At 38.6% G+C, this 25160-nt stretch overlaps 2 protein-coding genes and 1 long non-coding RNA gene across 8 annotated transcripts in view; 2 read left to right on the forward strand and 1 right to left on the reverse strand.

Moving 5' to 3' along the window:
- PPIL3 (peptidylprolyl isomerase like 3) overlaps nt 1-6115 on the forward strand; it is a 10170-nt gene extending 4055 nt beyond the window's left edge. For all 5 annotated transcript variants that reach the window (XM_081815381.1, XM_081815382.1, XM_081815384.1 and 2 more), the window contains 3 exons: nt 324-391; nt 3540-3658; nt 5791-6115. In XM_081815381.1, the coding sequence (XP_081671507.1) occupies nt 324-391; nt 3540-3658; nt 5791-5917 (314 nt within the window). In that variant the 3' untranslated portion in view covers nt 5918-6115. The remainder of the gene's footprint in view (nt 1-323; nt 392-3539; nt 3659-5790) is intronic.
- Nucleotides 1-12064, reverse strand: part of LOC145720744 (uncharacterized) — a 253598-nt gene extending 241534 nt beyond the window's left edge. Inside the window, exon 1 of the long non-coding RNA XR_014143935.1 lies at nt 11627-12064. This is a non-coding gene — a long non-coding RNA (uncharacterized LOC145720744). The remainder of the gene's footprint in view (nt 1-11626) is intronic.
- A 200-nt stretch (nt 12065-12264) lies between these two features.
- On the forward strand, nt 12265-21192 carry CLK1 (CDC like kinase 1). 2 transcript variants are annotated; one of them, XM_006745901.3, is made up of 13 exons: nt 12265-12407; nt 14028-14188; nt 14434-14662; nt 15643-15733; nt 16128-16194; nt 17727-17843; nt 17932-18098; nt 18807-18901; nt 18995-19124; nt 19745-19827; nt 20257-20336; nt 20620-20710; nt 20833-21192. In XM_006745901.3, exons 2-13 carry the CDS (start codon nt 14028-14030, stop codon nt 20974-20976), a joined length of 1455 nt encoding a protein of 484 aa, XP_006745964.1. In that variant the 5' UTR covers nt 12265-12407; the 3' UTR covers nt 20977-21192. The 2 variants fall into 2 exon arrangements, with proteins under 2 accessions (XP_006745964.1, XP_030897892.1); XM_031042032.2 differs by lacking the exons at nt 12265-12407; nt 14028-14188; nt 15643-15733.
- The last annotated feature ends 3968 nt before the right edge of the window (nt 21193-25160 follow it).

A 25160-nucleotide genomic window follows, 5' to 3' on the forward strand; every position in this document is an offset into this window, starting at 1 on the left:
CAAATTTTATTTATATTTAGTTATTAGGGCACCTGGGTGGCTCAGTCGGTTAAGCGTCTGCCTTCGGCTTGGGTCATGATCTCAGGATTCTAGGGTCAAACCCCACGTTGGGCTCCCTGCTCAGTGCAGAGCCTGCTTCTCCCTCTTCCTCTGTCTCTCCCCCAGCTGTGCGCTCTTTCTCTCTCACAAATAAATAAAATCTTTAAAAATAAATAAATAGATAGTTATAAACTAGCCCTTATGTTTTAGAAAATGAACCTTTTCAACTTTAATTATTTTTTTAAATTAGATACTTCTTTTGATTTGTCCGTCTTGTAATATAGGTACCGGAAGAGGAGGTAACAGTATCTGGGGCAAGAAATTTGAGGATGAATATAGTGAATATCTTAAGGTATATCTCTAGTGCTTCAAAATCTATTTTCTCATGCCTTGTTTACACTTGAAAACTTTAATACATACATTGTAGTAACACAAGTTAATGTCATTAGTATACAAACATTACTTTTTTGTAGTCTTAGTACACTTGATAAATGTCAGGGAGAAATTTATAAATATAAATTGCATTTCTTGCCTAAAATATATTCTGGAATGTCACAATCACATGGATCTTGATATTAAGTGAGCTTATCTTTGGGTCCAACCTGAAATGTTTAATCAGTAATGTACCAAAAGGGCTTAATGTCTCACTATAAAATTTATGTTGAATGACATGAATCACCAGCCTTTTTTGAGAGTAGGGAGGAAAACCTATGAGACCTCCTGGTTGCAGTATTGCACATTATCAATATGAACTTTTATTATCTTCTGTTTGATGTTTGAATATTCCTGAATTAATGTCTGTGGTGGATCCCAACTAGGTTAAAGGGAAGTGCATAGCGTGGTAAAATTAGAGATTTTTATTTCCTTTCCTGTTTTTTTTTTCTTTTCATATTTTTTCTCAATTTTCCAAACTTTCTGAAGAAGCTTTTCTTTTTAATTTCCTTTAAAAAAAAAAAAAAAGATTTTATTTTTAAGTAATCTCTACACCCAGCATGGGGCTCAAACTTACAAACCCGAAATCAAGAGTCGCATGCTTCACCAACTGAGCTAGCCAGGTACCCCAAGAACCTTTTTTTTTTTTTTAATAAGAAACTAATGCATGCCTGTTTTTTTTTTTTAAAAAACTAATTAAATTAAAATTAAAAAATTAAATCAATCAGTTATACTTCCCAGAGAGGACATCTGCTGACAGTTATCATGTGGTCTTTTAAACTTTGTATCTGCATAAAATGATAACTTTAGAAATTAGAAAAAAGAGAGAAATTCTTCTCTGTAAGAATATGTAATTTAGTACATCATATTTCAGTCACATTAAAATATATTCTGAAAAAAATCCAGGACAATTCTGAAAAAAATTCCATTGCAGTGTTTATGTCTGGATGGTGAGACTAGGAGTAATTTATTTTTTCTTCTTTTTGTTTTCTTTCATAAGGGAACATTACTTTTGTTATAGGAGTTGAGGTTGGGAGGTGATAAATTGTTTATAAGTCATCCTTTTCTTGAATTAAAAACAAAACAACTTTTTAGGCATTAATTAATAACTGCTTCCATAACACTAATCTGTATACCAGTGGTTTTCAACACTGGTTAATACAGACTCACCTATGGAAGTTTTAAAAATATGAAATATTTTGGCCTTACACCCCCTAAATAGAAAAAGAATAGGCCCGATTAGGACCTAAATTATACTTCAGGTTTCCTGCATGATTCCTACAGTTAGGGTTAAGAACCTTTATATACCAGAGTTGAGGGTGTGTATTGAATATTTACATACTCTGACCCAGCAATTCCATTCCCAAATGTTTACCCTCCAGAAACTCTTGTACATGTGCATCAGGAAACAGTACAAGAGTGTTCCTAGAGTGCTATTTTAATAGCAAAAATCTAAAAACAACCCAAATGTCCACTGATCATAAAATGGAAATTATATTCAGTTGTGGAATATTATCCAGCAGTAAAAATCACAACTACCGCTACACATTCGTGTGTAAATCTTAGAAACATAATGATGGTATAAATAGCATTTCCCAGAAGACTACAGATAGTATGATACTATCTTAGAGAGCTCAGAAACAAAAGAAAAAAATATATTTTTTAGGCATGTATAAAGATAGAATAGTGGTTCTCTCTTGGAGAAGTTGAGGTAATAGATGAGTACATAGGCATACGCAACAGTTTGGTAAATTATCTTAGAAATAGGTTAATGAGTATTAAGTTATAAGTGGTACATACATTCTTGTGTATTATCAAATGTAACATTTGGGAGTCACCTTTTAGGAAGACAATAAAGCATTAATATCTTTTTTCACATTTTTTATTTAAATTCAATTAACATATAATGTATTATTGGTTCCAGAGGTACAGGCCTGTGATTCATCAGTCTTATATAATACCCAGTGCTCATTACATCACATGGCCTTAATGTCCATCAGAGCATTAATATCTTGATATAGCTATATTTCTATTGCTTGTCTCATTAGTGTTTCCTGATGAATAGCTAAAAAGGGAGTGACCATTATTTATTGCAGCACCTCCTTATAACACAGTTCTGTCATGTCTTCAGTCTTATCAATAAAGTTCTTTTAATTCTTTAAACAGTCCCTGTATAACAAATAGTATCATGAATATTTGAGCTGTAGGAGACCTTCCCTTAGATCATCCAGTCCTGGGTCATGAACTGACTGCCCTTGGGTAGGATCCACAGATGTATTCTCAATGGCCATTGGTTTAAAAAAATTTTTTAGTGCTATTAGGTAAGAGATATACCATTCCTTTTGCCAGACTCCATCACTCCCTAATGTGTACATTCTGTCCAGTTAATCAATTTATTATCTGCTGACCCCTGTGAGCATTTGAATTACGAATAAACCCCTGAACTAGTCCAACCTCCCTCCCTTGTTTTACAGATAAAGAAACTAGCCAGAGTCCAGTGTATGTGTGAAGAGCTTATGGGGATTTTGGTTTTGTTGTCTGCCTGATCGTTTCATGCCAGCATGTTCCTTAATATAAATGTAAGGATGTCTGTTAATACCTTAGTATTGCGAAAAATGTTTGTGGCTATACTCCTCCAAAGTGAAAATGAAATTAACTAAGGCATATGATTTGATATATAAACAATTCACATACAAGTTTTTGAAATACAGATAATACAGAAAGTGAACATTCGGGTTAGCCCTAATAGAAGCTGATTAAATGTTTTCTTGGTTCCTTAAAAAGTACAGGTCTTGGGGCACCTGCGTGGCTCAGTCGTTAAGCGTCTGCCTTCGGCTCAGGTCGTGATCCCAGGGTCCTGGGATCGAGCCCCGTGTCGGGCTCCCTGCTCCGCAGGAAGCCTGCTTCTCCCTCTCCACTCCCCCTGCTTGTGTTCTCTCTTTCACTGTGTCCCTCTCTGTCAAATAAATAAGTAAAATCTTTAAAAAAAAAAAGTACAGGTCTTGGCTTGAGTCCTATATTTGGAATATTTATATAAAAACACAGTTAAATATTTTGGCCTTTTACAGCACAATGTTAGAGGTGTTGTATCTATGGCTAATAACGGGCCAAACACCAATGGATCTCAGTTCTTCATCACCTATGGCAAGCAGCCACATTTGGACATGAAATACACAGTATTTGGAAAGTGAGTATTTTGGTTACTGTTTTCTTTGGAATTTCATTGCAAGGGATACATATGAGAGGCTATGATAATAGCGTAATACTGAAGGAGCAGTATGAAGCTAAATACACCTGCTAAGTCCACCACTTACCAGCACTGTGACCTTGGGAACTTATAACCAAGCCTTAATTTCTTTATTTTGTAAAATAGGAGCCAATCTTTTTTTTGTAAGGATTATTACGCAAATTAACAGTAATGTATTTCTTCTTATGAATAGCATTTTGCAGCAACTGACAGATCTGAAAAACAGTGGCTTCAAAAAGATGGGCTAAGATGGTGGTTCCCTTCTGTCACCAGTGTTCTTCCTAAACCATCTTTATCTTCCATCCTCATGCTCACCTCATGGTCCTAATATGGGCAGCATAGCTCCAGTCAGAACATGTGTTCCAGGCAGAAAGGAGGAGGGAGGGCAAGAGAGGTGCTTGCCAGCTGAGTCAGCCCTATTTATGTATGTATGTATGTAGGTAGATATGTAGGTATGTATGTATTTAGTAGGCTCCACAAGTCAGCCCCTTTTTAAAGAGCTTTCCTAAAGATCCAGAACTTAGCAATGAGGCCTCCCCTTATCTACAAGGGAGGGTAGGAAATGTTTTTCAGCTAGACACACTGCTGCTCTCAATAAAATCAGGTTTCTATGAGTAAGAAGGGGAGCCTGGATCCTAGGGAGGTGTTTAGCAGGCTCTGCCAAAATATCCAGTTAGCACTATGCCTGGGAATTGCTTTTATAAATCAGCAAGAAGTCAACTTGTCTATTCATTTAACTAATATTTACTATGCTCAATAAACCAAGGCACAGTTCTAGAGTTTCTTTCACTTAACAGTGTGGATGCCAAATTAGGTTAATTAAAAATAGAAGACTCAACAACTCTTAGTTTTCATTCCATATATATATTTAATTTATAGATTAATATTCAGTGAAATTAATGAAATATTACAGCCCCTAGTAGTAATTGCCTGGATATAGATCACTCAGGTTCCCTTCTTTTCATTTTCTCCTTTAACCCACCATTCAGAGTTATCGATCATTAATTACTAAGATTTATGTTACTAGTTTTGTGACAGAACTAGAGAGTTAAGAACAAAGATTCTTAACCTTAGGTCCCTTAAGTCCTTGAAATTATGTGTTCTGTGTGTATACACACGTTTTTCTGGGAAGATGGTACATAGCTTTCCATTTGTTTTCAAAGGGCTCTGTGTCCCAAATACTTGACTGACTTGCCTCAATTCTCCATGCCCTTTTTTGCCTGAGATCTGTTTCCTGTAGCCTCTGTTTCTCTTACTGACCCAGAAGGTGGGAAGGTTTTTGAAACTTTAAATTTAAAGACTTTGGTGGGGGGCGCCTGGGTGGCTCAGTCCATAAAGCAACCAACTCTTGATTTTGGCTCAGGTCATGATCTCGGGTTCCTGGGATGGAGCCCAGTCTGCTGGAGATTCTCTCTCCCTCTCCCCCCACTCACATGCTCTTTCACTCGCTCTCTCTAAAATAAATAAATATATAAATAAAGCAAGCCACCTTTTCTTAGCAAATGTTTTAGACCAACTTGCCTGAAGGATAGCTGTCTATATATATTTTTTTCTTTGTAGTAACATGAAATACACTTGCTGGAAATGGGCTTAAGTGTCCCATCTTCCCTTCTCTTATTATTACTGCTTTTTGTTGCTGCCCAGATGCAAAAAGTAAAAACACATTTAAACAATGAAGTGTAAAGCAGCCACTCACTTCAGGACCTTTAGTATAGGGCAGTACTAAGTAATAAGTGTCACCCATACATACTTTCTCTGGGCTTTCCGATAGCAAAGAAAATCTTAAAACTGGTTATATTAGACCCATTTGTAGCTATGCTGTGGGAGTACTTTGATGGTAATATTCCTACCCATTGCTATTGTCTAAAGGCATAAAAATGAATTTTTGTTTCTGAATTTTGGCTAATATCCATGGTAGAAAATCAGTATTTTATTGCACACTTAACTAGGGAATTCAAAGAACTATGAGACATGGTCCTTTTCTCTTAAGGAAACTGTAATTGCTATAGGTATTTGGATACTATGTTTCAATCTAAGGAATTTTTCATACATTTTTATTGTTTCTATTTCAGGGTAATAGATGGTCTGGAGACTCTGGATGAATTGGAGAAGTTACCAGTAAATGAGAAGACCTATCGACCTCTTAATGATGTACACATTAAGGACATAACTATTCATGCCAATCCGTTTGCACAATAGCTATAATCTGGAAAAATATTTGGCAGACTATTCAAGGAACACACCTATTGTGCTTTACCCAGTTTTAACTATGTTGGGAAAGATTACATCATCCTTCTGCCTGTTTATAACTAAGATCTTCTATGAGTTGGTGGTACCGTGGGGGCCCGAACAGCTTTTATTCCCATTATTAAAGCATATTTTTTACTATAACTGTTATCTAATATATTTAAGTTTAATTTTTTAAAAACTCTTCTAATTTTTTGTTACATATAAACATTCATTTTTAAATGCTGTCTCAAATCCAGGCATTTTTGAGCACTCTAATTACATATTCCTGCCATATCTAGTCCATATCCTAGAAGTAGTCTTTTCCATTAATTAGTCACTTTGTACAGTTAAGAGTAAGGACAAGATAGAGATGATCTAGAAAAGCCAGCCAATCCATTTTGCTGTTTTCTGTAGTCTTTAGATTTACAGTAAAGGCTCAGAGAAGTCCTAGTTTACAGTAAGCACTCAGAATTTCCCAACTCATTTGCCCATGGAACATTTTTGAAAGCTTATCATTTACAGTATTGCAGGACAGAATACTACAGGTGATCCATTTGGAAAATGCAATTAGTTGGTTAAGAGCACCAGTTGTAGAGTCCTGGATTGTGTTTGAATCACAGCTCTACCTCCTACTAGTAACTTTAGGCAGGTTAACATCTCCCAAGTTTTCTCATCCCTAAAGACTCATCCCCCTCATAAGACTATTAGGAGAATTAAATGAAACAATGTGTGTAAAGCTTCTGACATGTGTAAGTGTTCTGTAGTGAGTAAATGGAAGTAGCTCTCCTAACCTTTCTCTCCATCACAGGGCTCTCACCGAATCAGGCCTCATCATTTATCAGGCGATACCACTGATCTCATCAAGAACCATATTCTTCAATCTGTTTTGATCACCTTGGTTAGATTTTGGGTATTTCTTGGTTTGTATCATTTCTGTAGATAGCTGATCGAAATAATATTTTCTTTCTTAACTACAATTTGGATGTTAGCTTGCAATATCCTCTTATTACCATCTATACCTTCTACTAAACTGATGTGCTAATTATACTAATATCCTCACTTTTTTGTTGTTGTTTTTTGTTTTTTTAATTTATTTGAGAGAGACAGAGATAGTGAGAGCTCGAGCAGGAAGGAGGGGGAGAAGCAGACACCCCGCGGAGCAGGGAGCCCGATGTGGGGCTCGATCCCAGGACCCTGGGATCATGACCTGAGCCGAAGGCAGAGGCTTAACCATCTGAGCCACCCAGGCACCCCCTCACTTTTGTTTTTTTAAAATGAGCTCTGTGCCCAATGTGGAGCTTGAACTCACAACCCTAAGATCAAGAATTGCATACTCTGCCTACTGAGCCAGCCAGGTACCCCTAATGCCTTCACATTTTGATTCAGCCTTTTAATTTAATCATTTAGATTTCTAGACTTAATATTAAAGCCTCTTTTGGGTAGAATTTGTTTTGACACTTATACCTGATATTTTTCTTTTCCAATTGAATGACACTGAAATTTTTTGTCATTACTCTTAAGAGGCTTTTACTGATTGTCAAGATGTTTTTGTACTGACTGGCATTCCCTCAGTTTTTATTCTAAACTCTGCTTTTGTTTTTTTAAGTGCTACCAATATGGTGGGTTTTTTGGTTTTTAGAGCTCATTCTTATAATGTCTGTTTAGTTAATAAAGATCTCATAAAGAGACTGGCTGCCCACCTTGGGCCTATTGGAGGCATCATGAGGATCAAAATCCTAACACTGTTTTCTGTCCACTCACACTGAGTTGACTGGTTCAAACTGATCACATTGGCAGTTGCATGACTGATGTTCTGTTTCATTTATTAATTGGCAGTACATATAAACTACTAAGAAGACTAGAATATTGTTGATCAACCAAATTCTCTTTAAATAAAGAGAGTAATATGGCTCCCCATTTGGACCAGAGGTTAGCAAACTACAGCTCTCAGGCTGGCCACCTGTTCTGCAAATAGTCTTCATGGAACTCAACCATGCCCATTTTGTTTACGTGTTTTCTGACTGCTTTGTGCTACAACAGCAGTACTGATTGGTTGTGACAGAGACTAAAGGCCTACAAGCCTAAAATATTTACTATCTTGCCCTTTAAGAAAATTTGCTAATCTTTGATCTAGAATATCAGAAGTTGCCAGAAAATCATGGTTTCATAGCAAAGGGAGCTTGATGAGCTTAAGGGATAATATAATCAATATATGCCTTGATAGTTCCTTCACCACTCTAAAAATGTACCTGCACCTATCCATTAGAATACCTAAATCCTGTTAGATCTTGGTTTGGAGCTCTTTGAAGACAGCTTTTTTTTTTTTTCAAGATTTTATTTATTTGACAGCACAAGCAGAGAGGGAGAAGCAGGCTCTCCTCTAAGCAGGGAACCCTATGCGGGGCTCGACCCCAGATCCCTGGGATCATGATCCTAGCCAAAGGCAGGTGCTTAACCCACTGAGCCACCCAGGCGTCCCAAGAGAGCTCTTTGTGTAGGCCTTTGGTTAATGGTGAATTGAACAGTTACAGTTTATACTTTGGTTAAACTTGGTATTTCCAAATCCGTTTAGCAACATATAAGCTATGTTGGGTATTTCTAAAGATACATATTCTCATCTTTTTGTTTGAAAAACTAAAACCAGGGGTGCCTGGGTAGCTCAGTCGGTTATGTGTCTGCCGCCTTCAGCTCAGGTCATGATCCCAGGGTCCTGGGATCGAGCTCTGTGTCGGGCTCCCCGCTCAGTGGGGAGCCTGCTTCTCCCGCTGCCTGCTGCTCCCCCTGCTTTGCTCAAAACTAGTAAGTAATTTATTTTCTTCCAGGCTTGGATATAAAGGTGCATAGAACACTGCTTATTCCATGGGAGTGCACTCTAGGAAGCTAACATATATAAATAGATAAATTTTAATACATAGGACTCAACTTTTAATCAGTTTAGCAAACTGGATAGATTACTATAGTTACTATTTCACTAGTGAATTTAAACGAAAACTGACGGTTCCTTTCAATTCAATTTGTACGAACTATAGAGGTAGGGATGGGAACTCAATATAATAACTAAAGCAAATCTAGAATAAACAATGTGATTTTTTTTTTTTTTTTTTAATTTGAGACAGAGAATGAGAGACAGAGAGCATGAGAGGGAGGAGGGTCAGAGGGAGAAGCAGACTCCCTGCCGAGCAGGGAGCCCGATGCGGGACTCGATCCCAGGACTCCAGGATCATGACCTGAGCCGAAGGCAGTCACTTAACCAACTGAGCCACCCAGGCGCCCAACAATGTGAATTTTTAAAAAGAAATTACAATGAGCGGCACCTGACTGGCTCAGTTGGTGGAGCATGAAACTCCTCATCTCGGGGTTGTGGGTTCAAGCCCCACATTGGGTGTAAAGACTACTTAAAAAAAATCATGGGTGCCTGGGTGGTTCAGTTGGTTAAGCCTCTGCCTTCGGCTCAGATCAGGATCTTGGGGTACTGGGATAGAGTCCCGCAGAGCCCCACATCGGGCTCTGCTCAGCAGAGTCTGCTTCTCCCTCTCTGCTCTCTCAATGTAAATAATCCAAAATCATTAAAAAGAAAATATTTCGTAAATTGTGTTAATATAACCAGTAAGTTATATGGAGAAAAATAGCAAAAGAATTTCACCTCACATGATGTACCAAAATTCCAGATGCCTTAAAAAAAAAAAAAGGAAGAAACGTCTCTGAAGAGGAAAGAATTTCTCAGTTTACAAACATGACAAAGGTAAAGATGGAACAAGTTTAACTACATGAAAACTGAAAACCTTGCAATTAAAAAACTTCAAGGACAAAGGAGAACTGTATATTCAAAAAGCCATGAGGTATGAATGGGCAAGTAATGAGAAAAGGGAAAACGTTCAACTTCACTAATTAGGGAATAAAGTTGCAAGTTTCGTCCAAACTACCATTTTTATTTTTATTTTTTAAAAATTTTATTTATTTATTCATGACAGACAGAGAGAGGGAGGCAGAGGGAGAAGCAGGCTCCCAAGGAGCAGGGACCCCAATGCAGGAACTCGATCCCAGGACCCTGAGATCATGACCTGAGCTGAAGGCAGACGCTTAACCATCTGAGCCACCCAGGTGCCCCAAAATACCATTTTTAAATCTTTGCACTATATTAGTTTGTTAGGGTTGCCATAACAAAGTACCAGAAATTGGGTAACTTAAAATTCTCTGTTATACAGACTAGAAGTTAGTAGATCAAGCTGTGGGCAGGGTTGTGTATACTAAGGTCTCACTTTAGCTGGCAGATGACCCTTCTATCTTCACATAATCTTGAGTGCTTGTGTCCTAATCTCTTTAAAAAGATTTTTAAAGTCGGTTTAGGACCCACCCTAATGACCTCATTTTAACCTTAAGGACATCTGTAAAGGCCCTACAAATAAGTCACAATCTGAGGTAGTGGGGGTTAAGACTTAAACATGAATTGGAGGGACATAGTGCCACCCCAAAACAACCAATAACATGCACTAAAGAACAAACAAAATAATTTCATAAATGAAACTGGGTAAATACCAAGTTAGTAATTGGTTAGGTAGGAGGGTTTGCTAAATTTTTAAAAAAATATTTATTTAGTTGACAGCACAAGCAGGGAGAGCAGCAAGCAGAGGGAGAGGGAGAAGCAGGTTCCCTGCTGAGCAAGGAGCCGATGTGGGGCTCAATCCCAGGACCCTGGGATCATGACCTGAGCTGAAGGCAGACGCTTAACCGACTGAGCCACCCCAGGGGCCCCGAGGGTTTGCTAAATTTAAAAACCATTTTGTAAACTAATTTCGGTAGTATATACAAGACTTTTCCAATGTTCATTGTCTTTCACCCTTGTAAACTTACTGTGGGTATTTCTGCTCTCTCTAGTCCTTCACTGCAACTTTTACCTGTAATAGCAGAATATAGTTGATGCCCATCTCCTAGATTGTTAGGATTGATAACGTATGTACAGTGCTTAGCACAATAACTAGCTCACTATGCTATTGTCCTCCAAAGATGGGGATTCCCTAGGTTTGCTTAACATTTAAAGGTGCTAAATGCATCCTGAGTTTCACAAGTTATTGTGAATTTATGAATATTATGAATCTCTCCCTCTGAAATATTTACCTTCTATTTGGTGACCCTGGCCCCAAAATAAAGATTTAAGTATTAATGGTTTTATAAGTACTAATGGTTTTATAATTATTATTTTTAAAACCATTGAGAGAAGGGGCTTAAGAAATGCAAACTACCATAGAAATTTTAGAAATACGTATTCCTCATCACTTCTTACCCAATAATTGTGCATCTGTGTAGGGCTGGCTACATTATGTTGCTCTCCTGTGCAAGTGTGAACAGTAAAATTATGCTTCGTTGTGATGTTTAATTTTATACGTTTTCCACTAAGTTTGGAATGAGTAAACATGAGACAAAATGGAGGAAGGGCGTGGGGTCAGGCTTGGCAATTACACTGGTGTATTAAAGTGTAGTTTGAGGATTTTGTTGTTCAGAGGTTGTTCCTGACACTTTTTCTTCACGACCTTCCATTTCCCCTTTTAGAGTTCATCCGGCCTTACTGCAGAGCACTGACTTAATGCCAAAATGTTTAACTATGAAGGGTCCCCACTTCCCTGTTTCCTACCTCTTGCCCACTCCTTTCTTCAACTTTTAAAACCTTTAGAAAAGGTGCACCTGGGTGGCTCAGTCGTTAAGCGTCTGCCTTCAGCTCAGGTCATGATCCCAGGGTCCTGGGATCCAGCTCCGCATCGGGCTCCCTGCTCCGCCGGAAGCCTGCTTCTCCCTCTCCCACTCCCCCTGCTTGTGTTCCCTCTCTCGCTGTGTCTCTGTCAAATAAATGAATAAAATCTTTAAAAAAAAAAAAAAACCTTGAGAAAAATCTTTCCAATCCAATTTCAGTGTGAGTCCTAACCACTAAAGACTTAACTAGTTTTAAATAGGTCTCAGAACCTTAGCAAAAGCCGAAATCCAGACAATTACTAATTTACAGCTACATGATGGGAGGTGATCAGGGGACAGACTATTTAGTATCATACTTCCCTCACTTTTTCTTGTACCCAGCGTTCCCAAGTACCACTTTTAATGGGCACCTTCGAGGCTCCTCTCCCCATTACTTACATTGTTTCCTCAGACTTAGACAGTCGCCAACATGGCCGACACGACAGCCAAGGCCGACTTCCCCACCTCCACCTTCTGTCTTCGGGTTCCGGACCCGGCGCCTGCGCACACGGCGGCCACCGCTCGTCTCTCTCCCTCCCGGGGCGCAGGCGCCGCCGGCCCCGCCCCGCCCCGCGGGGGGACGCGCTCGCCGCGTCACCAGTGTTTTCGAGTAGAGTCCCGACGCTGCGGCTGTCAGCTCCATTTTGTTGTTGGAGCCCGTCGCAGTAAGTTGGGCTTTTCCCGTTTTCACGTTGCAAACTTCGTCTCCTTTGGCTTGGACTCTCTGGCCTGGACGGTAAGACGCAGGAGGAAGCGGGCTAGGTGTCAGGGCCCTTTTTCTGTGCCTCGAGAGCGCCTGGTGATGCCCTCTTTTCGCTTGTTGGCTGCCTGTAATCCCCGACACGACGACCCTTTTTTTCTCTCACCCCCCGGGTTGCACGAAGGCGGCGGGCTTGTCTTCCTTTCTCTGCCGAGCCTGTTGCCGCGAGTTTCTCCTTGAAGCGCGACGCCCCAGACGCTGGCGAGGGGTAGTGAGCGACTGCTAGGTTGGGAGGCTGGGCCAGGCGCCCATAGGCGCCATTTTGTTGGCGACGGCCTTGGCCACCTCGGCGGATCTGTAAGATGGCGGCGGGGCGGAGGAGGCGAAGCTTCCTGCTGGGGGTGGTGTTTACTTGGGTCCTGGAATGTGTGTGTCACTCTCTTGTAGCAACTGGAGGGAACACATTGACCTGATATGAGGCGGTATCACTGAACGTCTAGACTAGTCTTGGAAAGATTCGAGTGAAAACCGCGAGTGTCTTTCCCCTCGGTGGCGTTAACAAATCAGATTTAGGGACCCGGAGAAGCCAGAAATAATAGGGTGTATTTGAAGGAGCGTGTGGGAGAAGTCAGGCTATGAGACATTTTATGCGTGGGAATTTTTGCGCCCCCTTACCCCCCAAACCCCTAGGGAACAGTTGGAGTGTTTTGATTCAGTTATGTTTAAGACGTGATGGAGTCCCAGCAGTTTGTACTGGTAAGAACGGTAGTTGATTTTTGTTCGAAACATTACTGGAAGGAAGGCGCTCCCGTCCCCTAAATTGATCATATAAGATTGCTTTTAGTAAGAATAAAAAAAAAAAGTCAATGAATATCAAAAAATAAATAATAAAAAAATAAATAAATACAAAAAAAAAAGATTGCTTTTAGAATAAGGTAGGTTTTGTTACATATAGCATGTTCTGGGTACCCCAAAAGATGGTATTTCGTGGTTTTCTAATGCCACCGTTGACTTCTGTGTATAATAAAAGACGTTGGTGGTTTGATCGATTTATCTGCTTTACGGAAATAATAATGAGGGTTCTGTCGCAAAGAACATTTATGATTGCATTTAAGTTGGAGGCTAGTTTCTGATAAACATTTAAATGGGGAGGGTTACATATATGGACTTATAGTAAATTTGTGCAGCTGACAGGAAAGGAGTAAGATTTTTACCAGAATTGATAAATTGGATTTTCTGGCCCCCACCCCTCATTTCTTTTCCTACCTGTTTTCAGTAAATCTTAGCATAAGGTGGATAATGCATAATACCTATTAGTAGAGTTTTGGACTCCACAGTTTGGCACACAGTGCACTCACTCATTGGATTTATCAATGATTTTAGATTGGTTGACAATGACTTTTGAACTTGGATTTAAAAGAACATTTGAGGGACACCGGTCCGACTGAATCAGTAGAGCGTGAGACTCTTGATCTCCGTGTTGTGAGTTCCAGCCCCACATTGGGTGTGGAGATTATTTAAAAATCTTTAAAAAATTTTTAAAACAAAAGAAAAAAGTCACAACTAGAGTGAATTTGCAAAGAAGAGTTTCATTAAACTGCTCAATGTTGACAGGTGGGATACAACTTAACTGGGAAAACTTGTCTTTTTATGTAGATGAGGCACTCAAAAAGAACTTACTGTCCTGATTGGGATGAAAAAGATTGGGACTGTGGAAAATGGAGAAGCAGTAGCAGTCATAAAAGAAAGAAGAGATCACATAGCAGTGCCCGGGAGAACAAGCGCTGCAAATATAATCACTCTAAAACATCTGATAGGTAAGGATGGTACTTACAGTGTCTCAATATAAAAATACATTTCACTAATGCTGTATGTCAACTATGTCTCAGTAAAAGTGTGTGAGGGGGTTATATTTTCCTGATTAAAATTATAGTATCACTTAAATTTAAGTAACGATGAATCCCATTCCTTTCTGTTTCCAAAGATGACTTGTAACGTTTGTAAAATTGTGTGTATTTTTTTGGTGGGGAAAGCATAAAGTCTTAAAATTTATTTTTTTTAGCCATTACTTGGAAAGCAGATCCATAAATGAGAAAGATTATCATAGTCGACGCTACATTGATGAATACAGAAATGACTACAGTCAAGGATGTGAACCTGGACATCGTCATAGAGACCATGAAAGCAGATATCAGAACCATAGTAGCAAGTCTTCTGGGAGAAGTGGAAGAAGTAGTTATAAAAGCAAACACAGGATTCACCACAGTACTTCACATCATCGTTCACATGGGGTATGAGCTCTTTTAAAACATTTTGTAAAGTTTATTTCCCACGTGGAACAGTATTATTTGAATTTGTGTTTGATCATTTGAGAAAGTTCTGTTTAAAAAGAAGTCATGTCAATTTAACTTGGCTTCTTTCTGTGTTTGTGCATTGAATAGAAAATTGCTGAAATACAGTACATATTAAGTTTTATAGTAACATTTTATTAATAGTTGGCAACTAATTGTCATTCCAGTGAATCAGCGGAAGTAATTAACTTAGATTAGTTTATTTTTATGGTATTTCAGGAAATCTGATTTGATAAATTGAAGTCTTGTCACAATAGAATAAGCATTTTATTTTTGTATGGTTGAGGGTTTAGGCATGCCTTTTTCTAGCAAAGCATGCTCTAATTTTTTCACTAAGCAAATCACTTAACAGATTTGAATATTATGGGTAATGGGTTAATTTGAAGATCAGATGACATTTGAAATGACATAGTGTTATTCTTGTATGCCAAATTTTTTTTTCCTCCCCAAAATAAGCACTTTAATATTATTTACTGTTTTAATATTTGTTTTCTTAGATTAGCTAGGAAATCTTAATGTGGCCACAGTCTACTTTGACCAAGTAAAGATTACATCCTACAATTTTGCAACATTAAATTAGAACACTAGAAACTTAAAATTATGTTTCAGTGAATGCTACAACTAAGCATTTTTTTTTTTTTAAGAAAAACAATTGTATTATGTTTTGTTGCCTTGCCACTTTGAGTATCTTATCTGAAAATCTGTTCCTTGCCATGTTTTTCTCCTGTTAACATAAACTATGTGCCCTGTGAATTTCTGGGGACTGAATTTGAAATTGCTCCTGCCAACCGTTTGTGGCCTGGCGTGTATCTGAATGCCTGAATATCTCCCCGCTGAATGAATTTCGTATTCTGCCCTGAATTCACTCGGGTATATTGATTGGCTGGATGATCTTGGTGCCGCCCACTTGACGTTTCCAGAAGAGTCACCGAAGGAAAAGAACCAGGAGTGTAGAGGATGATGAGGAGGGTCACCTGATCTGTCAGAGTGGAGACGTACTAAGTGCAAGATGTATAGAATATTTTTCAACACTTATTAACTTTTCAGATAACATAATCTATATATAAAGATTTCAGGGATTTGGAAATCTTTTCTTTCTCTGTTTTTTTGTTTGTTTTTTATTTCTTTTGGGGGGGGGGATTGTGTGTTTTTTTTCTTTCTTTAGAAATTTAATATTTGTTAAGCAGAACTTCCAGAACAGTAAATCAAGTTAATAAAATGAGCTTAAGAATGAAATTAGATCTAAAACTAGTTATAAATGTTTTTTGACAGTGTTGACCAATAAATGTCTAGTGATAAGGAAATTTGTAGCATCAACTAGAATAATCTGCATTGATAGCATTTATTATGATAAGTAAACTATTTCCACTTCTTGGTATAACTGAGATTTATTTCTCTCTTTTAGATGAAATTGTTGATACTTTAGGAGAAGGAGCTTTTGGAAAAGTCGTGGAGTGCATTGATCATAAAGCGTAAGTTTCCTACCCTGAGACTGCATTTGGGGCTGTCAGCAGTAGTAGAGAATTTTTTTAGCTTTGGAATATTGCCTGACCATAAGTTAGATATATTATTATATACTTTCACTTGGTTTTTTGACTTTGATCTAGGAAACTCCCAGTTAAAGGTATCAGCCTTTTAGGGGCACTTGGGTGGCTCAGGTGGTTAAGCATCTGCCTTTGGGTCAGGTCATGATCTCAGGGTCCTGGGATCAAACCCTGCATTGGGCTCCCTGCTCACAGGGAGTATGCTGCTCCCTCTTCCTCTGCCCACAGCCCCCCTATTCGTGTGTGCTTGCTCTCTTACCTTTCTCAGATAAATAAAATCTTTAAAAAAAAAAAAAAGGTACCAGCCCTTTAGATTATTAAACATTTAGCTATTAATAGTGTATGTAGTCTTTGATTTTGAGGACGGATTTTATTATTTTAGGAAGTATTTTGTTGTCCCACTGGGCACAGTTGTTGTGACAGTCTTGTGCACACACACCCCCCGCCCCCCCATATCAGTGATCCAAATCAGAACTTGCCACAGCCTTGGTTTTATGTTAGGGGTATTTGGAACTGGGCTTACCCAAGACATTGACACAGTCTTCAGGGTAGTTACCTAGGAACCTCTATTTAGAAAATGCTATAATTGATAACATAGCTAGGGTTGAGAACTCTTTTAAATTGGTATCACATGTTTATTTGTGCCTTTCAAACTATTGGTTGAAATTTTTTTTTTTTTAAGATTATATTTATTGTCAGAGAGATAGAAGGAGAGAGAGCACAAGCATAGGGAGCGACAGGCAGAGGGAAAGGGAGAAGCAGGCTCCCCACTGAGCAGAGAGCCCAATGCGGTACTCTGAGCCACCCAGGCACTCCTACTGGTTGAAATTCCTTGAGACAGTATAAGAAATTTTTCCATTATCTTTTTTGTTTCCTATTTGAATTTTCCCCCCTTCTGAATGGCAGAGCTTTTCTAAGTGAATTATTGGGAAGGGCTTCCTACTCTTGGTTAGTAAGGCCCTGAGAAGTAGAGCTCCTTACTATGCCCCTCCCATATCCCAACTTTTCTGGTAACCTAGACAAAGCGAAGAATTTAATATTTGCCAGTGAGAGGTACTACAAGAAAACTGCTTTACATAGTGTTTTGCAAATTGAAGTGGTGATATCCCAATATTCTTGTTACATTACAGCTATTAAATACAGTTTAGTTGAAGGACCAAAAAAAGAAATCATGTGAGTGGTGTTTTGATGAAAAAAAAATTGTGTCATTCAACATGTATTTGTATCATCTGATTCCACCATATAGCTAAAGATCATTCTCGTTGCTTACAGTGAGTTGCAATTAGAAGAGAGTACTTAACGTATAGTCAGATAAAACTGAATGCTAGACCATAAATTCAAGAAAACAAATACAATGGATCAAACTAGAAGTAGTACAGTTTGAAAAGAGTGATAGAGAAATGGAAGAGGACATCATTTTTAACATTTTTTTTTAACTTGAACTTAATTCTCTCTAACAGAGGAGGTAGACATGTAGCAGTAAAAATAGTTAAAAATGTGGATAGATACTGTGAAGCTGCTCGCTCAGAAATACAAGTTCTGGAACACTTGAATACAACAGACCCCAGTAGTACATTGTAAGTATCAAAGTAGAACTCAGAAAATGCTCTCAGGTAGATTTGAATTGTGAGAATCTGTACTCAGTTATTTTTCATGTGTTTATAGCCGCTGTGTCCAGATGTTGGAGTGGTTTGAGCATCATGGTCACATTTGCATTGTGTTTGAACTATTAGGACTTAGTACTTATGACTTCATTAAGGAAAATGGTTTTCTGCCATTTCATCTGGATCATATCAGGAAGATGGCATATCAGATATGCAAGTCAGTGAATTGTAAGTACTTGGCATATCTTCCAGAAATTTGAGATTATTAAGACTAATTTAATGCCAGACTGATTTGGATCTTTTAAGAAAAAAACGGAATCTAACACAAGCCTAACTTAAGGGGTAGGTATGAAAGATGTTGATGACAAGCTATTGGTCAGTTTTGCATTTCATTAAGTAGTATATTGTCCATCATACAATAATGTCATATAGAAGACTAGTTTAGCTTGATTTGTAACTACTTCCACTTCTCCCAGAAGACTTGCTACTATGGTTCTGATATCTGCTTTCATGGTCTCTATGACAATGTCCAGGTTCACATCCTTGACTGTAGTCATTTCTGTATTTGTCAATGTAGCATCGACTTTGATAATCTTCCTCATTTATGGATCTGCTTTCCAAGTAATAGCTAAAAAAAATAGATTTTAAGACTTTATGCATCCCCCACCAAAAAAAAAATCCACACAGTTTTACAAATGTTACAAGCCATCATTGGAAACAGGCAAATCTCGGCTTCATGAATAAAAATACTTCTTCACTTTTTGAGCAGTTAGCTGGTGGTGGACTAACTTTGAGGGTAGTGGGTGGTTTTCTAGCAGGCGGTTACATGTTGACAACTTTGGACATGTTCATCAGAGAGATTTTTTTGTTGTAGGGCTTTTCAGTTTGGTTAGGTTTTTGATTTTCAGATGACAACTTTTTCTGTTTCATTCTCAGTTCTGCACAATAACAAGTTGACTCACACAGACTTAAAGCCTGAAAACATCTTATTTGTGCAGTCTGACTACACAGAAGCGTATAATCCCAAAATGGTAAGTCTTTAGGTGTATTACTTCATTGTTTGAAATTAAGATCTTATGTCTTCTTAATATTATGCTTCCTTAACCCATCATTTGTGATTTCAGAAACGTGATGAACGTACTTTAATAAATCCAGATATTAAAGTTGTAGACTTTGGAAGCGCAACATATGATGATGAACATCACAGTACACTGGTATCTACAAGGCATTATAGGGCACCTGAAGTTATTTTAGGTAAGTTACTTGATTGTGCTTTGGGAACTTGTATATATATTTATTGAAGCTAACCTTTTTAAGATTTTATTTATTTGCAGAGAGAGAGCGAGAAGAGGGAACACAGGCAGGGGGAGTGGGAGAGGGAGAAGCAGGCTTCCCACTGAGCAGGGAGCCCGATGCAGGGCTCAATCCCAGGACCCCGGGATCATGACCTGAGCCGAAGGCAGACGCTTAATGATTGAGCCACCCAGGCGCCCCTGAAGCTAACTTTAAAATTTATAGTTCTAGTTTTATTCTTTGTGGGGATTTTCTAAAATCTTTTTCCCTTTAAGAGATTAGTAACTTAAAACACAATAAGGGTAGGGGGCGCCTGGGTGGTTCAGTCAGTTAAGCGTCTGACTTCAGCGCAGGTCATGATCTCAGGGTCCTGGGATGGAGGCCCACATGGGGGGCTCCACTCTTGGCAGGGAGTCTGCTTATCCCTCTGCCCCCCTCAGCTTGTGCGCACAGATGGGCACGTGCATCCACTCTAATAAAATCTTTAAAAAAAACACATTAAGGATTTTGAACTTATGTTTGTTTTTTAATGTTTTTGAGAAATATTAGTTTTTTTCTAACAGTTTGCTTTTGCTTTACAGCCTTAGGATGGTCCCAGCCATGTGATGTCTGGAGTATAGGTTGTATTCTTATTGAATACTACCTTGGGTTTACAGTATTTCCAGTAAGTGACAGTGATCTGTTTCAATGGTTTTGCTCAAAAAAAGTGCTTATTTATGTGAATGAGCACTTTAAAGCAAAGTATGCACATTTAGGCATTAGGCAGTTTTTTTTTCTAATTAATAGACTTATTGTTAAGTATAAAGGAATAAAAATTCTGTAGCTGATACTATTGGATATTTGCATTTCCTTAATCATCATTTAAAAAATTTTTTTAAGTATATTATAAACAATTTCCTGTTCATTTGGAGATATCATTGGTGAGCTTGTTCTTTGGGCCTTAATATTTGTTGTCAGCTGTAACTTGCTTACAGTTTGCCCTTTTTAGTAATCACCTTTCTTTTGATCTCTATGGAATAGAAATTTAGCAGCTGTGTTAAATGAGAACAAAGTACACAATGTGCTTATTAACAAGTTTTGTTTATTGTTTTAGACACATGATAGTAAGGAGCATTTGGCAATGATGGAAAGGATTCTTGGACCTTTACCAAAACATATGATACAGAAAACCAGGTATGTTTTTATTTAAGAGTAGGTGCCATCCTTTGTACCACTTGGTATTATATTCTGATTAGAACTTTTTAATATAAACAATGAAGTCCTAATGCTTTTTCACTTATATAACAGATTCCTTTGTTGGGAAGCCAATATTACTAGGCTGTTTTCAAGTCTCTAGTAAAGTGTTAATCTTTGATCTACAAAAGCATAATAATTGATGAAACCAATCATTTTCCTAGAGGTTTTAAGTTTTCATTGTCAGCATTATAAACATCAATGGATATTGACTTACTCTTAGGAAACGTAAATATTTCCATCATGATCGATTAGACTGGGATGAACACAGTTCTGCCGGCAGATACGTTTCAAGGCGCTGTAAACCTCTGAAGGTAAGTCTGGGACCATTACTTAAATGATTAAAACCTTGAGTTTCCCTTCTCTTTATGGTAAAGAAATAAAATTACGATAAGTGGTAGTTGAAGACTGTTGACTGTTTTTCTTTTCCTTTCAGGAATTTATGCTCTCTCAGGATGCTGAACATGAGCTTCTCTTTGATCTCATTGAGAAAATGTTGGAGTATGATCCAGCTAAAAGGATTACTCTCAAAGAAGCCTTAAAGCATCCCTTCTTTTACCCCCTAAAAAAAGCTACATAGATCTATAGTTCTCTTGAAGATATTTTATGGACTGTATCAGTCTAATTTTTAAATAAGTTATTTTGTATAGCTTTTGTAAAATTCTTACATTTTTGTATTGCTGTTTATTTTGCTTGGATAATTTAAGTAAATTGCTAAAGTAACGAACATTTTTTTCCAGTAATTACTGTACAAAATGATTTATTTAGAATAAACTTTTTGTGCTTATGAAATTTATAGGAATCTGTACAGTTGTTTTTTTTTAAAGGTAGAGTGTTGTGTGTTTTTTTAATACTCACTTATTTGAGAAACAGCATGAGCCAGGGGGATAGAGGGAGAGGGAGAAGCAGACTCCCCACTGAGCAGGGAGCCCGACGTGGGGCATGATCCCAGGACTCTGGGATCATGACCTGAGCCGAAGGCAGACACTTGACCATCTGAGCCACCCAGGCGCCCCCTGTACAGTTTGTTTTTAGCACTGTTTTTCTTTCTGTATATATTTCCATTTTTGGAGGTTTCCTTTAAGTCTTTGGAAATATTTAGCTTTGTTTCCATTTTAGGGATTGCCAGCATCGGGGCTTCTGCCTTCCTTCTTGAAAACAAATGTAATGAGGGCGCCTGGGTGGCTCAGATGGTTAGGCGTCTGCCTTCGGCTCAGGTCGTGATCCCGGGGTCCTGGGGTCGAGTCCCGCATCGGGCTCCCTGCTCCTTGGGAGCCTGTTTCTCCCTCTGCCTCTCTCTCTCTCTCTCTCTCTGTCTCTCATGAATAAATAAATCTTTAAAAAAAAAACAAATGTAATGAATCGAAATTTTACAGAATACAAAGAACTATAGAGATTGGCCCCCAATTTTTTTCTCCCTTTATTCCCATTCAAATACCCCCTGAGTGGGATACTGCAAATGGCTTCAGGTCCTATTCTCATTCAAGACTGGTAAGAAATAACAGAAAAGCTTCCATGGGGCACCTGGGTGGCTCAGTAAAGTGCTGTCAGCTTGGGTCATGATCCCAGGATCCTGGGATCGAGCCCCACATCACGCTCCCAGCTCAGCCGGGAGCCTGCTCCCTCTCCCCCCTGCTTGTTCTCTCTCTCAAAAAACAAAAGTCTTAAAAAAGAAAAAAGCTTCCAGAGGGGCACCGGGCTGGATCAGTCAGTGGAGCATGCAACCCTTAATCTTAGGGTTGTGAATTTGAGCCCCACGTTGGGTGCAGAGATTACTTAAATAAAATCCTTAAAAAAAAAAAAAAAAATCCTTCCAGAATACTTTGTAGCCAAGTGGCTAAGTGTCAAATTTTAAGTGACTGGTCAAAGTTAGGCATTTGTCTATGGTTTTATTTATGCTTGATAATTTAAGACTCTACAGTCAGGTTTTTGTTTTTTTAAATTAAGTTCTTTAAGACTTTTCTTTAGAGTTGTAGGTTCACATGAAAATTGAGAGGAAGGTACAGAGATTCCATATGTACCTCCTGCCCCCACACGTATAGCCTTTTCTGTTCTCAACATCCCTCACCAATGGGTACATGTTAAAATTGGATCTATGTTGACATAATCACATAGATTACTTTCTAGCTGACTTTTAGTGCATTACATTCTGTGGGTTTGTACAAATGGAAGATGACATGAATCCATCATTAGAGAATACTGAGCATTTTCACTGCTCTAAAAATCTGTGCTCTGCCTTTTATCCTGCCCTCCCCTCCCATACTCTGGCAACCACTGATCTTTTAACTGTCTGTAGTTTTGTCTCTTCCAGAATGTCCTACAATTGGAATACTGTAGTATTTAGCCTTTCAGATTTTTCACTTAAATAATGTACATTGAAGTTTCCTCCATCTTTTCATGGCTTTATCATTCATTTCTTTTTAGTTCTGAATTAGCATTCCATAGTCTGGATGTACCACAGCTTATCCATTCACCTACTAAAGGACATCTTACGTGCTTCTAAGACCATTGTGAATAAAGCTGCTAAAAATATCCATGGACAGGTTTGGTTTGTGTGTGGACATAAGTTTCCACTGCTTTTGGGTAGATAACAAGGAGTGATTGCTAGATCAAATAGTTAAGGATATAGTAAGAGTTATTTTTATATTTGGGATAAGAGTTTTTTAGTAGAGGTGTCTCACAAATATTCCAGTCTGGCTTGTCTTTCACAGAAGTTGATTTTTAGAATCTAGATTGTCAATTCTTCATGGGTTATGCCCTTAGTGTCTCTAAAAGTTCACCATACCCAAGATCATCTAGGTTTTCTTTGTAGGGGTTCTAAAGTTTTGTGTTTCACATTTAAGTCTAATCCATTTTGAGTTAATTTTTGTGAAGGATTAATCTTTTTATGTGTGGATGTCCAGTTCCTGCACTGTTCAAGAGTTTTGGGGTTTTTTAGAAATTTAAAAATTAAGCAGATTTGTAGGCCATATAAATTTTTGATGCTAGAATGAGGATCTCCACTCCAGAGTCAGACTGTCTAGTTTGAAAACTAGCCCTTACTAGCTGCAGGACTTTGGAATGTCACCAAGTCTATGCTTATCTATATTATTTGTAAAACAGGAATATTATGGCATTTATCTCAGAGTTACAGGTATGTTTAATAGATGAAAAGCACAAGTGGTGGGGTGCCTGGGTGGCTCAGTCGTTAAGCGCCTGCCTTCGGCTCAGGTCATGATCCCAGGGTCCTGGGATCGAGCCCCATGTCGGGCTCCCTACTCACAGGGAGCCTGCTTCCTCTCTCTCCCTCTGCCTGCCGCTCCCCCTGCTTATCTTCTCTGTCAAAATAAAATCTTAAAAAACAAAACACAAATGGAATAGTGGTCTAGATTGTACATGAGCTATTAATCTGGAAGGAACCATATATATCTTGATTGGTATTTTGCATGTTTGGTCCCTTGCAATACAATTAGTCTTAAAGGTTAATTCCCATTCAAATTACATTAAGGTTGCCTGTCTGAATTTTTTTCTTGAGTAAACCCTAAATGATAGTACATTTTTTAGCATATCTTTTTTTTTTTTTTTAATTTCTCTTCATTTTAGAGAGGGAGAGAAAATTGGAAGCTGACTCCCTGTTGAGCATGAAGCCGACACAGGACTTGATCCCACGACCGAAGCCGAAATCAAGAGTCACACCCCCAACCGGCCGAGCCACCCAGGCGCCCCTTTATTATTTTTTTTAAGGTTTCATTTATTTTAAAGATATTATTTTTTGTCAGAGAAAGAGCACAAGCAGGGGAGCGGCAGGCAGAGGGAGAATCAGGCTCCTTGCTAAGCAAGGAACCCGATGCAGGACTTGATCCCAGGACCTGGGATCATGACCTGAGCTGAAGGCAGACGCTTAACCAACTGAGCCACCCAGGTGTCCCAAGATTTTATTTGAGAGAGAGCAGGGGGAGAGGGACAAGCAGACTGCACAGAGCCCAACACAGGGCTTGATCCCACAACCCTGAAATCATGACCTGAGCTGAAATGAGCTGAAGGCTCAACCAACTGAGCCATCCAGAGACACCCCATGATAGTACTTTTTTTTTTTTTAAGATTTCATTTATTCATTTGAGACAGCATGAGCAGGGGGTAGAGACAGAGGGAGAGGGAGAGGGAGAAGCAGAGTCCCCGCCGAGCCAGGAGCCTGACGGGCTCGATCCCAGACCCCGGAAGTCATGACCTGAGCCAAAGACAGATACTTAACCATCTGAGGCACCCATGACAGTGCATTTTAAATGATAACATCAGATAATCTCAAATTATATACGATGGCTATAGTCCTAATTTTTTAGTTATTTTTGCCATTGAAGATGGTGACATGGATATTCAGTTGTACTAATTAACACCCTAAGATGTGAGAGAAATACACTGGTTACATGTTTGACTGAAAGTAAGATGCATTCGATTGAATGACATAAACCTTTAAGGGCTTAGATTTAAAAGCGAGGAGGGGGGGTGGGGGGGGAAAAAATAAAAGTGAGGCAGTGAGGCTTAGCCTGCCCCCTGAGGAATGGTGTCCCAGAGTGAATTTGCTAACATCCTGTTGGTCAAAGAAAATCACACGACCGGGTCCCAGCATTTACATGGGAGGACGTAACAAGGTTATGTGGTAAAAGGTGTAGACAAAAGCAGTGGTGGAGAATTTGGACCATCAGTGGAATCAAAAACCCACCCCTACAAACATCTACAAACAAGCCAGAGTGAGCCTGTTAAAATTAAATGTCAAGTTACTCATCT

The sequence above is a fragment of the Leptonychotes weddellii genome, chromosome 3, assembly GCF_054177405.1.
Source record: "Leptonychotes weddellii isolate Sample4059 chromosome 3, ASM5417740v2, whole genome shotgun sequence".
NCBI classification, from domain to species: domain Eukaryota; kingdom Metazoa; phylum Chordata; class Mammalia; order Carnivora; family Phocidae; genus Leptonychotes; species Leptonychotes weddellii.